The following is a 15,363-nucleotide window of genomic DNA, read 5'->3' as shown; positions in this document are numbered from 1 at the left end:
AGTACTAACATATGTAGTTTATACAGAATAAACTTTCTGGAAATTGATCTTTTCAGTAGTTAAGGTTATGTCTTTATGGACATGACTAATTCAGCTTAGTGTTAACTAAAGCTATGTTTGATTTTTAAATACTGTACAGTTTAATAAATAAATCAAACAAAGCCTCAATGTAGAACAGTCACTGCCAATGTCACTGCCAATATCCCTGCAGATAATGAGAATTTAACAAATGTATTCCAGTGGTCTGCAGATTTTTCTTCTACATACAGCATTTAAAAAACATGTATTAAAACAGACCAGTTTCCAGACTAAACTAATGGAGAAATTACAATTCAGTGCAAAATATTTTAAACTGCATTTCTTTCTAGTATTCCTCAGGTGAAGAAGTGGTTGCATATTATTAAAAATGTAACAAAAGCAGCTAATGCTTTCATAAAGAATATCAAGTTAGGGATCCCCCCCACATCTCTGCCATATTTTGAAAACAAAATAACATTTCCTATAGCCAGCAAGTTTTTGTTTATTTAAATGTTACATATACTATCTCAAGGCACATCTGATGATATATTTATAACACAGTAGGTGTCAAAGTATGTTTAACATATGATTTCTTCAGGATCCCTCCCCTTTCTGTATTCCAAAATGGAGGAACTGAAAGTGCGGTGTCAAGACTGGCGATCCATATTCTATCTTTGGCAAGCTTATACAAGCACTATTGTAAAATGTAATGTAAAAGAACTGTAAACTAGGAACTTCAGTTTATGAAACACCATTCAGCACTGCTTCTTCCTGATTATTTCCATCTTCTTGTACAGTACTTTTCGTTTCTTCAGGATTAGGCTGTGGTTTAGAAGGTTCATCCCCAGAAGCACCAGCTGGTCCATTTATTGCCTTTTCAGAAGGGCCATGTTCTTCAATCACATCTTTTGCCTTTCAAAGAAAAAACACTTTTAAGCACTAGATACAGCAGCATAGGGAACTCACGAGACGGATTGAGCAATCCCTACGCAACGGACCCACTGCAAGTTGAACCAGGATTGGAGTTCTACCATCTCTGGCTCGGACAGGCTCCCTAATAGGAACTGCTCTAGCATATCCGACCAGTGCAGTTCTCTAATCCAGTAACCTCTTGCCAATAGGAAGCAGTACCAGAAAAAGAAGGTGCAAGCAAGTGATGGGGAAAAATCTAGCCCCAAGAAAGTTTCCTTCTAAATTCCAGTAATGTGAAAGGTTAACTTAAGATCCTGGAGGTTTTGTATCCTTTCCAAAGCTAGAATAACTGAATGTTCTTATTGTCTACCTATAAAGATAAAACTCCTTTTCAAATCCTGTGAAATTCCTCACCTTGTCAATACTTTTATACAGTAGAGACCCTTGCCATAAAGTTTCCTGTAGTTAGTTGTGATTTTGCCACTTTTAGTACCACTGAATGCCCCCTCTTGTTGCTGTAGAAAGGTGGAATGCTTGCCCATCTCCCACCTGCACCTGTGGTGGACCAATTCATGGCCCCGTAGGCCAGATCCAGGGCAGGGTTGGCACACAGGGTAAAGGTGCAATCCAGCCCAACCCTGCCCGCCAGATCTGGCTGCTGAGTGACAAGGCATGCTGGTGTGATCTGGTGCAGCAGAGCACGTCATCCAATCCTCAGGGTTCTCCGCAGGTCTGGAAATGGGACAATGGGGGAGCAGTGGCAACATTAAATGCCATGGCTCTGGAAGCTCTTTAAATTGATGCTTCCATTGCTGCCCTGTAAACTGCCAAACCCATGGGCAACCCCATGGGCTGGATTTGGCCCACAGGCCAGAGGGTTAACACTGATCTGTACCATCCACTTTAACTCCTGTAGGCTTGGGCAACTACCTCCATTTCCCATTTTTATATAAACAGGAACATCCCCCTCATGGGGATCCAGGTAATTAGTACTGATGGAGTGCTTTTGAGTGTGATAGGGGTGGGCAAGTTAAACTTGGTGTAGTAAAGTGTGGGAATTAAGCTTTAAAAAGAAAGTTTGTTGTAACGCAGTAAGAGATGAACATCAACTGGTACACACCCTCAGCAGCCTTCACTTGCCATGTTACACAGCTGCCTTTCTACACAAGGTAAGGGTGAGAGACTGAGCATTCCAGCACGAACTTCGTACAGTGGAGAAGGCACACAGAGCAGCAATTAAGTTTCTTCTTTTTCTCTTACCATTTCTTTCTTGTTTTTGGGCAGCATCTCTTTTGGGGAGTTCCTCTGTCTACTCTGAGATTCAGCTCGTGATATATAATCAGCTACTGTGACTGTTTAAGAAAAGAAAAAAGTTACATCACAAAATAGTTTTTCAAACCACTTAATATTTTAAAGCAACCTAATTTGTTATATTTTGGGGCAATTCTCTGCTTTATTTAGGGTCTGTAGTTAGGAAATACCTTTTCTTTTTGTGAAACCCTCTTTATACTTCTGGATACTCAAGCTCATAAGTATCTCAGTGTGTAATATTAATTCTATAGTAAGGATCAACTTCTGTCCTTCACTGAAATCATTCAGCTTCCATTAGTATCAGTGGTAGCTGAGCACACATCTGCATACCGAATGCAGCCTTAAACTACCAGGGTCAAAAGTACTTCTTGTCTGAGATAACACACAACAAGTTAATCTGAAAAGAACTTTCTACTAGGAGGGTCTCATTAGCAGATAAGATACTTTGGACTGGCAAGCTCTTGGAGGCAGTGAAACTTCAGTAAAAAAAAAAATCTCTGGAAACAGAGGAGGGCACCTACCACTCTATTTAAACAGTAATGAAATTTCACACAAGGGTATCCCACCACTGGGATACTGGGGATATAAAAACTACTAAAACAGACATTTGAATAAGAAAGTAGTGTTCAAATCTGTTTTTATGAGGATCCCCTGAACTAAATTCCATTTTCCTTCTATTTTTTTTTATCCAATCTTGCAGTTCAAGTGATGAACCTAAAGGAAGATATAGATTTTGCCAGCTATGTGTTGAATAATATGATCAATAAGTAATTATATCTAGCATTTGACAAGCTATTTTTCTCGCTGTGATAAAATGATATGAAGCTTATAAAAGGGCCCAAAGCAGAATATATGGCAGGGTCCAAAGTACCCACCACAGGGTTGCCATCTTGTAGCACAGGGTCTTTATGGAAAAGCTAGCTCTGGGCCATAACTCTGGAAAAGTCTTTCTATATTCTGCTTTCCAAAAGCAAGGAATGTCTTGTTTGAGGGATGAGAGATATTTATGCATTCTGTGAGTAAAGTATAAAACTACGTTATTACTTTCTTAGCCAAAACCTGCTACTTCCCTCCCCTTTATTTTATTTAAAATTATTTATTTGAACTAAAGTTCATTCTCAACAATAGTGGCAACAAACTACCTTATTCAAATTCTGAAAGATGGGAGAGAAATCAAATTGATTGAAAGCAGGATTTCAGGGGAGTTTGGGGCAATGAGGGGGGGTTAAAGCATTTTTCAGTTGAAGGGATATGCTATTCATAACATTTTTATGGATGATTAAAATCTTATACTTGGGGTTTATAGTTCCCTTTTATAAATATAAAAGACATCTCATTTTAAACAAGTTTTGTCCTTGTTTCTAAGCATGTCAGTTCTTACAGAAATGAGGACTGCTCAGATGTACTGGGCTGTCTGCCTTTGTTCCAAAGAGCAGTAACAATATGTTTTGGGAAGAAGTTATGCATAGAAAAAAAAAGCTTGATCCTTAAAAAACAGGTAAAATGAGAACAAACGTGGGTCTAATTGTGAGCTTAACAGTCTGAAAAGCATCCATTAATAAATTAAAGAGATCCTGTGGATATAGCATCATATGCAATCATGTGTTTTCTAGAATAGGTAGTCTAATAAAGATGAATTGCCTTTTCCAATATTTGAAGTGTTAGTACACACAAAAGAAATGCATCAAGCCACAACACTAAAAAAATGGAAACATGCGATTTCATTTAAAATTTCAATACATGGATGATTTATGATGCCCATAAAAGCGAGGGACTGATGGCATTGCTTAATACAGGCATGTAAGGCAGGCAGACACCATGTCACACTGCTTTGCACTGCAGAGTCTATACTGCTAGTCCATGTCTTCTGCCTTTCCAGTAAAGACAGCCAATAGTGAAAAATTGTTTGAAACTATTTGGTCATGTCACTAAGTGCAGATGCACAGGCATGGGTAAATACAGAACATGACTCAGTTGCATACATGGACTTGATCCTAAACCATTGAAGTCAATGGCACTGACTTTAATGGCAGCTGGATCAGAAACAAACTGTCTTCTTCCAAGTGAAAATTAAAATTAAAGACAATACAAATTAGTTTCATTAGACAGGTTATAAATTAAACATGTTCTCTTGTGGTAAGAATAGCCTTTATCTTGTAGATAGTAGTCTTATTAGTTATGCAGTAACCCTTATTTTTGTAATGCAGCTATATGTATCTAGATATACATAAACAGCAGACACATAACATTCTTTCATGCTCGTGACCCGAAGTTACCCAAAGCTTCACTCAGGTTACCTGGCTGTCTATCTTCTGCCTGACCCCTGAAGCGACGCCTGCGGCTACGATTGCGTCGCTGGGGTTTTTTGTCACTATCATCTGCAATTGCAAAGTTTACCATGAACTATTTCTGAAGAGAAAACTTTTTTCTTTAGCAGTTTAAGGATGGGGTATTTAGATTTACTTTTGCTAGCATGGAAGATGAAATAAAACATTACGAAAGTAGACGGAATTTTGAATTGGAAGCATTCGAAATTGATTATGCAAAATCCTATGCAGTTTGGTATTGATTCAGTAATAAAACACATGCTTAACTCTAAGCATGAATAAGTTTGCTTTACTGAATCAAGCCCCATGTGGATTCTGACCATATAATCAATCAAATATTAAAAATTCTTCCTAGAATATAAACGAGTCGATCATTAGCCTTGTGTCACTGATCGGTATTACAACTTTATTTACCTGTTATCACCTAAAAATAGGTAATTCTTCAATAGGTTACTTAACTTCTGATCCCAGTTGGACTAAGTACAGACAGTCAAACTGCCTGAGGCTGAATCAATTCAACCTTCACAGCTGAGTCTAAGCTGTGTAGATTGAACCAATAAAGCAAGTGAACAGAAATTCACTTTTGACTTCAAAAATGCAGCCAGCTGCTTGCAGTGGCCCAGGCCAGAAGCTGGGGAGTGCTAGAGCATGTCTCCCTGCTCAGATGGAGCAGACAGCTTGAGCCAAAGACAGCCTGCCCACCCTGCAAGGGGGGTTTGCAGGGGAGGTATAAAGCATCCTGGGATGCTGGGGGACAGAGTTCAACTTGAATCTGGAGGGGATCTGGGACAGAACTTCAATAAACCAATTTAACCTAAACCAGATAAGTTTGATACTACACTTATTCAGGTTCATCTTAAATGAGTTTTGTCCATTTTGAAAGCAGTGTATGCACACTGAACTTTTGTTGCGTTACAGATTTAAACAGGTTTCCAATCACTTGTACCAGTGTCATTTCTGTCCCTAGACCTGGGGTTCTCCCAAGTTTCAACAAAGTAACCCTATTCAAGAAAACATGCTAAAATCCCACTGGAAACAATGGGATTATTAAAGGGAAAGTATTTAAACACAAAGTGAATAGAAATGGACTTGAAAGATTACTTAAGAGCTTTCTAATTGAGACCCAAGATTCCAGGAGCTAAAAAAGTAGCAGGGTAATCCAAGAAAATGAAGAGTGCCCCTTTCCTCTTATCAACCTCAGACGAGTACTACAAAGGGGAACCACAACAGAGACTTCCCAGAAAGTCTCTCTCAGCCATATGCATTATGAACAAGGTATAAGATGAGAGAAATCAACAGAGATATCTTATGGCATACAGAAGTTTTCCACCTCCGAAAGAGGAAAAAGTTAGAATAATTCATTGCTTAATTGTTTTAACCAAACACAGATTCTCCACTCCTAAGAAAAAACATTTACATGGCTGATTCAGGTAATCTGTTCTGTGGTTCAGCCACCCAAATGATTACATACCTAAACCATTCTCATTAACAGAAGCAGTGTCAGACTCTGTCATTCCATCCATTAGAACAGCATCTTCATCAGTTCTTCGCCTGCGTGATCGCCTGCGGCGGTTAGCACTGTGATGAGATTCACTGGCATCGGTGTCTACAGTCTGGTCTGATTCTGTGTTATCAAGCAAGCTGTAAGGGTTGCTGTCAGGATCTTTCAGCACTAAATGATCAGATGAGAAAGGTCTAAGACTAACTGAAGTTACATGTATTGAACTCTGACGCTGATTTTATCTACATTTTAAAATATAAACATTTGCAAAGTTATGAAACACATTAAATGCACAGCTATTGTGGTTTTCATGGTGGTTCCCTGGGCTTTTCACTATTCTGAAATTCCAGCCAGATGCATTAAGCATCACAGCAGGCAAATCATGTCAGGATGCAATATGACCCAAATGTAATAATTAAAAACATCTTTTTACAAGTTTCTTTATCAGTCACTATTTAAGTAGTAATTATAAGCCCGCAGGGCCAAATTCTGGCTTCAGACAAAGCACTGCAAAAAAAAAAAACAACAACAAAAAAAACCCATTAGAGAAAAAGTTGTAAACCAAGTCTGTATTCTGCATGCCCTATACACAGTCCTCCTTTCATTCATTATTGCTATTAATATTTGCACAAGTAATTTACAGGAAATGACTAGCATGAGGCAGTATTAGGGGCCATATGCACTAAAGCAGCAGTGCTCAAGCTTTTTGGCCAGTGGGCTGGATGGGTAGTGCCCAATTCCTCTGCGGGCCCCATCTGGCTGTACAGAGGGGGGCAGCTTGGCCCCAATCCAGTTGAGCAGAGAAAGGGGGCTTGGTCCAGCTCCAACCTGGCCCCTTGGGTGGGGGGGCCCAGAACCTAACAGCAGTCCAGCCCCGCAGGGGGAGGAAGTGTGGTCAAGCCCTGCAGGGAAGGAAACATGGCGGGGCCCTAACTTGGCTGTGCTGAGGGAAGGGGACGTGGCCTGGCTCTGTTCCTGCCACACAGGAGCAGGGTTGTGGCCCAGCTCTGATCTGCCCACAGGGTGTGGATTTGTGGCAGTGGGGAAGGGTGGCAGTATTAACTGCCACTGGTTCCCTGCTGCTGAATTTTCAACCTGTGGGGAGCTCTACGGGTCAGGGTCCAAGGCTCCACAGGCTACATTTGGCTCATGGGCTGGAGGTTAAGCACCCCTGCACTAAAGCATTCTGAACATCTCCTTTTACATCAAACCCCAACCAGCATGCTTCTTCTGCAGTAACTGTAGGAAGATGTATAGATCTTGATGGTATGCAAAGACTGGAGAGGATTTCCACCCTACTACATCCTTTCTAGTCTGCATCTATGCATCCATAAATGATGCAATTACATGCTGGTGCCCTTCAAGATTTATAACCATAAACCACACACAAAACAACTCCGCCCCCCACCCTCCCCAATTATTTAAGTGTGGTAGGAGTAGGAGCAAGGGCTTAGGCAAGAGACCCAAGAAAAAAAAAATCCTTAAACTTCTTCAATAGCATGATGCAAATCCTGACATGGCTGTGTTGAAATCCAACTGTAAGGAACTCAAGTTTGATAGCCAGCTTGGCACATACATCCTGGCCTAATTTGGATATATACACACACATCTTCAACTTGTGATTTGGTTAATAAGACGAAGAAATAGAGCCAGGTGTCAATAAGCAAAACTAAACCCAACATGCATTTTAAACACTACCAGAGCTGATGGAGGACTTGCCAGCCCGGGGTCCACCACGTCCACGACCCCCAGAAACACTGCGTCCTCTTCCTCCAGGACGTCTTCTGCTGTCACGCTGGTGTCTGCTCTCCCTGTCATCCTCTCCTGCCAATGACCAGTCACTCAGTTCATCTTTCCTCTCAGACTCTGTTTCAGAGGGATTAGAGAGCTCAGAGTTCGTACCTTTAAACAACATGGAAAAACACACAGATGAACTTTCAATTTGTGGCCATGAAGAGATGAAGATATGTTGTCTATTTGCAGATATTAAAATAGAGCTACTCCTTCAAAGTTGTACCTCCCAGTTGAAGTGTTGTATATAGCATGTCAAGATATTGCAAACCATGCCACATATTTTCCGATTTAGTTACACAATTCACCATATTTAGTAGGATGCTTAATCCATTTAATAAAAGCAATCCATTTAATAAAAACAACATTCTTTCATATAGAACAATAGGTATATAAATCATCAATACAGAGCTCCATAATTCGTGCTGGACTTGCACGGTGGTAGCTCCTTTGAGTCCCCCGTCATCCCGTCCCCCCACATTGATGCCAGATGGCCAGGAGGTGAAAACTGCCGCACATTTAAAACTGCAGCCTGGCCCTCAGGTGTAGACAGCAAGTGGACACATGGTGGGGTGGGGGACACTCCGAAACTAAAAAGCCACCATATACCACACACTTCTGACATGAATTCTAGAGATCCCTAATCATCAGATTTTAGCACAGGAAGCGCTGGATTCATGGGCCTTGGGACTAAATTGAAAAAAATCAGTCCCACCTTTTGAAAAGGTAGTTTTATAATGTTTAAGTGTCAGACTTCGGTTTAACAATCAACAGAAATCAAACAAAATCTGAACCCAGCCATAACAGGAATTTTGACTAACTGCAATCTCTTTTCTGGAAGCTATTCTTCTATTAATTGCATCACCCAGATTAAAAAAAGTTAACATAAACCACTGTTCATATAACATTTATTCTGGAGGATCAAAACGCCTCATTAATTATGTATATACGGATCAGTCACCCAGAACTAAAATGCAATCAATTCTTGGTTGAGACATGGCAGCTGGTCTCAATCAACAGCACTGTATAATCAATTCAATTTTCCTTTTCTTTTTTTAAAATAGAGGTTGACAATTCAGCTCTCCCACTGAAACTACATGAAACATATTAGGACTGTAAAATGTTGGGGAGGGGAGGCGGGCGGCACACTAAAGGAAGCCTGCTGAGCCAAACTAGGACATCCAGGCTTATACACAATGAGTCAGAAACTGAACAGTAGATTGGGTGATTGTTTTTGGAGTTCCTCAGGACCCTTCCCTAAGCTGAAGGGAACTGCAGGGAAGTCTTAGGAGACTGACCTAGTCAATATAAGAACCTCAAAAAAGGAGAAAGGACAGGGAGGCTTCAGACCAAGAGAATGGAAAAAAAAAAAAAAGAAGAACTCAGGCAAAACACTGTTATCTCCACTTACAATTGTTCTGCTTTAGCCTCTGGAGAGTTTACATACGTAATTACATTGTGGCCAGAGACTGTTCATCTGTTTTATTTTGGCTGCAACAGAAACCACGGATGTAAACCTGACACCCAAGAGATGACTTCCCTTGTGTAACTTGAGCTTTCTTCTGAGCTTCTGCGAGATACACAGGCCTTTATCTATTAACCTGGTAGTACAAGAATGTGACTGCTTTTGCAAAAGACAGGTTTCTTTGCAAAGTTCAGTCACGGGGTTTTAATTTCATTTAGTCTATTTAAAACATGCTTTGCAACAGGAATGTAAACATAATCATGCTAATTTGAGCTGCTGTGTTAATAACTAAGCAGTCCCCATCTACAATATTAGCCAAATTCTGCATTTACTCAGCTGTGTGCCATACTATACATAACCAATCTAAAAGCAAACCATTTAAAACAAAAAAAGGACTACATCTGTTGCATACACAGAAGTTTCTGTACCTGCTGCACAGAATAAAAACACTCACCATAACCTGATGTATAATTTGGGCCTCTGCGACCTCTCCCTCTTCCACTATATGACCTAGAGCCTTGTACAGAGGAGAGGGTACTTTCATCCGTGGTGTAGCCCTTTTCCTTTTCAGGAACTCTGGTGGAAGAAGGTCTGAAACCCATGCCAATCTGACGCAGTTGTTCATCAATCTGAAGCCTCTCCAACCTTAACTGTTCTACTTCCTACATTGAAAAGAGATATTATGCATATACCACATTGATGCTGGATCCAAACGAATCATCATTATTTCTGCAAAAGGTGGGAAACCCCAACACTTTATGCCTTTAACCACCATCTTGTCATTCAAAAAATTAAGGACTGCTTTTGTAGGTTCAACACACTCCTCATCTGGAAACAAGGAGCATTGTTAGGCTGTAAAAGTGCTGTCTGACTTGCACTTGGAAAGAGTTCAAGCCACCTCTACATTCCCATTCCTATCTGAAAAAATACCTGTAATAAAAGATTTTGTTTGATACCTGCAACATCATAACAAATAAAATCACATAAGGCCAATAATCATGTAAAACAGAAGGAAGAGGTGAGCTTTCCTCCATTTTGAAATCACTCTCACCTCAATGGACTTAGCAGTGCTTTCCAACTGAATTATTTCCTTCACAGTTCTGGAAGGATTTCCTAAGAGGAGCCACTTTTAAAGTTCTCGTGTTAACAGAAGAATTAATTCTCTCCTAGTTATTTTATTAGATTGTTTAACAATTTTTCAGATCTCTGGTTTCCAGTTAATAAAACATTAATTTATTGGACAGCAGCGTGAAATGCAGACATGTAGCAATGCATTCCCTTTTTTTATACTTCACAAGTCCGCATAGTCTTGTATCATGCAGCATTAAAACTGAGCTATCAAGTTAGGATTTGCACAAATTTAGGTTGAACATAAAATATTGGGCATCTCCAGCCCCACACCTCTATTACACTACAGTGAAGTAGGAGATGACATTTTATTTCTTGTAATTACAGGCCAATGTAATGTGCATGCAACGGAGAGAGCTGAGGGAACTCATACAACCTTAAAACCTGATCCTGACCATCTGCATCTCCCAATTAAGTCAAAATGTACAAATAGATAATTTCTTTTAATAACTTTTTCCAAAACATAAAATTAAATACTTACCTTCAGATAGGCAATGTGGTATTCTAAAAGAACCTGAACATTTCCAATGCTTTCTTTAGTGCCAACAAATACAAACGGGACCATTCCCTGTAAAAATGAAACTTCATAATCTCATGTCCTTAAGAAGGGCAAAATTAGCAAGACCTCAATGTTAATCATTACACAAATGATTAAGTTACATGAATAAATGTCTTAATCTAAAGACTGCAGCCCAAATCCTGGGCTGTTAAAAATCCACTAGATACAGATCAAAAAACAAGAGGTTAAACTGACTTCAAGGTGTTTTCACTTCTGTGAATTGAGACAAATAACTAAGATCATCCTACTGCCTACAGCCCCAGTAAACAGCAACAGAGGACTGATGAGGCACAGCAATGCCTAGTCCACAGTGTTTTCCCCTAGCTGTGCCGACCGCATGGATGGCCTGCATACAGGCTGCTATAGTGGCTCTATGCCACTCACAAATTCCTCTATAAAGGAAGATTCATCTATTGGATAATTAAGGCAGCTTTAAAATACAGGACAGCTTTAGAGGATCAACAGTGAGTAACAATATAACTATATATGAAATAACTATCCCATACCAACCCAAGGGATCATGCAACTCTCTGCAAGTTTCAGCTATATTAATAGAGTGGTCTGGAATTTTTGCTGGCTCCAAAACTATTTATTAAAAATACAACTTTGTGATATTAAAAAGAAAGGTTAAAGAGTTGAAAGAAAGAAGAACTTACATCTTCCCTGGGCAGTTTGTTTTCATTGTCACCTTCAATTCTCACCCTGACGACTCCAGACTTGTCTACTATCTCCTGAATCACTTTTCCATTTTTTCCAATAACTTTTCCTTTAGTGGACAAGAAAGATTAATTCTGAATCACTGGTCCGAACTTTCTCTTTAATACGGTCTCTTCATTTTCTCCAAGTTACACCTAATAAAGCAGTACTAGTAACACAATAATAAATGAATGCTCTGCGAGTCAGATTTCTATTGCCTTGTAATGTATCAGTTTTTCATTATTTTGCAGGAGGGCAAAATATAAACAAGGGGGGTGGGAAATCAAGCCTATACTTTCCAAATTATTTCTGACATATCTGTGCAGAGAACAGTTGTTCTTAAATGCAAATTAGGATTAGGTTTAAATACAAAGTAGAATCAGGGCTAGGATTTAGTGGCAAAAAAAAAAAAAACACTGAGTAAGCTCTTCTTTCTTTATTTGGTACATCTGAACGGGAAGATAAGTACATCCCAAACATTTTATTTTAATTTGGGGTTGTAATCCAAAGGGCAATGTGAATCCAGGGATTCGAATTCAACCTTTCCTGAAACTTGAAGCTAGTATTCACTATGCTTATTTTGGCCTCTCTGTTACAAGAATGAACCAATTAACACGACTACCAAGAACTGAATACATGCTCTCTAATCAAAATTAGATTCTTTAGCAGGTTTTCAGATCTCTTGTTTCCAGCTAACATAACATTAATTTATGCAGTGTGAAAGTCAGACATATGGCAATGTATTCATTTTGTTTATGTTTCACAAGTCTGTATAGGTCAGCTGGCATCCATACATCTTTAAATACAAAATCCTGTGTGTCACAGCATTATGACTGAACCATCAAGTTAGGAGTTGCAAAAAATTAGGGTTGTGGCACATGCACATGGCATAAATCAGCACAAATAAATACATGACACACAATACATATGACTGTGTAACTGACTTTACTTTTGAGCGTCCGTCAATAACATTACATGTGCCAACATCATTGGTATATTTATTTTTAGATGTGTGCTGGGCCTTTCTGGAAAGCAGACAAACAAACAGTATCCTCCATGTGCAGAATACATATTTTTAACCCTCTTTTATACCTTCAGCCAGTGACTACCATCAATCTTTCTTAATCAGAAAGCTTTGGTCTTCTCAAATCTCAAGTTAATGGAAGCTATGCTTTTATAGTTATATGGCAGTTACCCACTGGTTACTGATACAGATAGCTGCACCCAAAACACTTCTATCTGGAGTATAGGGAAAGGAATATGGAAGGCTAAAAATACAATCTTGCACTACAGAAACTTCCATAAAGGGAAAAAATCAGATGATAACATGATACCAGGAAAACAAGATGCAAAAGAGCCTTAAGAATTTTATTCTCTTCCCTTGATGGCTCAGATACCTCAGTGGTTTATGCCAAGTTTTGCTTTTAAATGGAAAAATGCCTTTCAGAAACAGGTCTACAATCCTACAGCCTTGCATGGTCATCTTGTCAGATTATTTATGTTCAAATGTGTTAGTCAGTACTTCCACAGACCCCCCCGCCCCAAATACCCACATGTTGTAACAACTGAAACTGGAAATTCGGTAGGTGGCACTCTTCTCTCTTAGTATGGCACCACCACCATAGTTTTGTGCCTTGTGGCATAGGCACTGTATTTTGCAAGATGTCTTCTATCAGAGGAGATATACAAATGAAGTCCTGAATACTAATGATCAGTGTACTTCCAAAATGTAGTTTAAACCCAGTTGATTCAAATTGAACCAGTTACAGTCTCACTTCTAAAGCAGTAGATTTAGGTAAGATGTCATCATTAGTTATGCACCAATATATAGGTACTGCCTTCCATCCTAACTTGGGCGTATTTCTGTGGTCAGTATAATGAACTGTCCCCTCTCCGTTTGCCACCAGCTCCATCCTGCCTGTACACAAGCAAAGGCATAGTATAGACAGCCCAGTTGCCAGGTCTGGTGCTTCAGCAGAATGAACTACCTACAGCTACGGCTGAGGAGAAAGTGCTGCTGAGCTCCTGCCACCTCAGGGCAATGGATCTTTGGGTAATTCAGCTGCCAAATACCAAAAAGTGCTAAATTTTGCAAAATGAGATTTTTTTCAAAGGCTTTATAGCTTGACCATGTTTGGGTTCAGCTGTCCTTTGAGATGTTATAATAAGAATATAACAAGCCCCCAATACATATAGTTTTTGAAGTTTAGACAGTTTCTGGACAAAATGAGCAAGTGCCCAGTACTGTGATCTCAATGATTTTTGCATTCAGATTAAACAGGCTTCCTTTCCCCAGGTTTTCAAGTGTTTTAAATATTTAGCAGCATTACATACCAACAAGATTTCTGGGGACTTGAATAAAATCCTCCACAAATTCCAAGTAACTTCTAGCCTTTTTTACTGCCTCAGCGCTCTGAAAATGGACAAAAAACAAAAAAATGTTTATTTGTTAAATCAATTTTATAAATAAAATCCTGTTCCAAAAGCTGGAAACTTTCAAAACAACTTATTTTCAAAATGAAGGAGGAATGAGATACAAATAGGGATGCACCGATAAAAATTTTCTGGGCTGATACCGATAACTGATTATTGACCAGCCATATTGGCCAATACCAATCCAACTGCTGATACGCAGCTCGGCAGCTTGGAGAGCAGCATCCAGCCATTAAGTCTGCACCCGGGGTGCACAGCAGCGAGAGGTGCCCCACCAAACAAGCCATGCACCGCTCCATCCCATACCGCACCCCTGCTGTGCCACACTTGCCTCTGACCCTGCCCCATTCCCTCCCTCACCGTAGGGGCCTCTCTCCCACCGCCCCCGGACGCTGCTCTCCAGGCTACCTGGCAGCGTGCATGCTGTCGCTGTGCACATGTACGCGGCATTTATCAGCGACATTATTGGCCATATCAGCCAAAAAGAGCCGAATGCCGATAATGCCAATTTTCTGTTTATCGGTGCTGATAAAGTACAGACTGATGTATCGATGCACCTCTAGATATAAATTAATTTAGGTTTGAAAGAAATAGAGAAATAACATAGGTAAAATGATTAAGAATTAAACACATTTGCAAAGCAAAAGCATGCACAGTGAAAAAATTGTTTTAAAATAGCATGAATAAAATTATCTTGTGCAATTTACAATTGTAATCTAGTAGTAAAACTATTTAAAATGTCCCCTTCATATCTAGCTTGTAATCACGGACTGGAAAGACTTTTTCACATTATGTCAAAACACAGTATACTTGTGAAGCAGTATCAATATAACATCACAGAGACTCAGTGATTTTTTTTTTAAATCTGTAACTAGTTCTTATTAACACTCAAGAAAATGCTAATATTGTCCTAGATACCAAAATATTAATTTAAAGTTGTTTGTTATAAATTTTTAATTCTTCCCCTTGTATTGTCTGAACATTGAAGCAAGCAGGATTTTTATGTTAAAACACTATGTAATCCTATAATTGTAAATAAATGATTACATAAACATGATTAAAATTGCATGGACTGTAAGGTGGATAGAAAACTGGCTAGATCGTCTCGTTTGCAGCCAGTATCAAGTGGGCTGCCCCAGAGGTCAGCCCAGGTGCCGGTGTTTTGTTCGGTATCTTTATCAATGATCTGCAACATTTGTGGGGGGGGGGGGGGGGGGGGGGG

General features: G+C 39.5%; 1 protein-coding gene across 3 annotated transcripts in view; it reads right to left on the bottom strand.

The window, feature by feature from the left end:
- Window positions 1-485: 485 nt before the first annotated feature.
- Window positions 486-15,363, bottom strand: part of FXR1 (FMR1 autosomal homolog 1) — an 81,477-nt gene continuing 66,599 nt past the window's right edge. Inside the window, exons 9-17 of one of the 3 annotated variants that reach the window (XM_019503348.1) lie at window positions 14,043-14,121; window positions 11,669-11,778; window positions 10,935-11,021; window positions 9,780-9,987; window positions 7,768-7,971; window positions 6,040-6,240; window positions 4,539-4,619; window positions 2,191-2,282; window positions 486-930 (exon numbers count right to left, since the gene is read on the bottom strand). In XM_019503348.1, coding sequence (XP_019358893.1) covers window positions 760-930; window positions 2,191-2,282; window positions 4,539-4,619; window positions 6,040-6,240; window positions 7,768-7,971; window positions 9,780-9,987; window positions 10,935-11,021; window positions 11,669-11,778; window positions 14,043-14,121 — 1,233 coding nt within the window. In that variant the 3' untranslated portion in view covers window positions 486-759. The remainder of the gene's footprint in view (window positions 931-2,190; window positions 2,283-4,538; window positions 4,620-6,039; window positions 6,241-7,767; window positions 7,972-9,779; window positions 9,988-10,934; window positions 11,022-11,668; window positions 11,779-14,042; window positions 14,122-15,363) is intronic. The other 2 variants (XM_019503349.1, XM_019503350.1) reach the window with 2 other exon arrangements.

This window comes from Gavialis gangeticus, unplaced genomic scaffold, assembly GCF_001723915.1.
Source record: "Gavialis gangeticus isolate Ggan-Ray unplaced genomic scaffold, GavGan_comp1, whole genome shotgun sequence".
NCBI classification, from domain to species: domain Eukaryota; kingdom Metazoa; phylum Chordata; order Crocodylia; family Gavialidae; genus Gavialis; species Gavialis gangeticus.
This window is presented reverse-complemented; position numbering and strand designations above follow the sequence as displayed.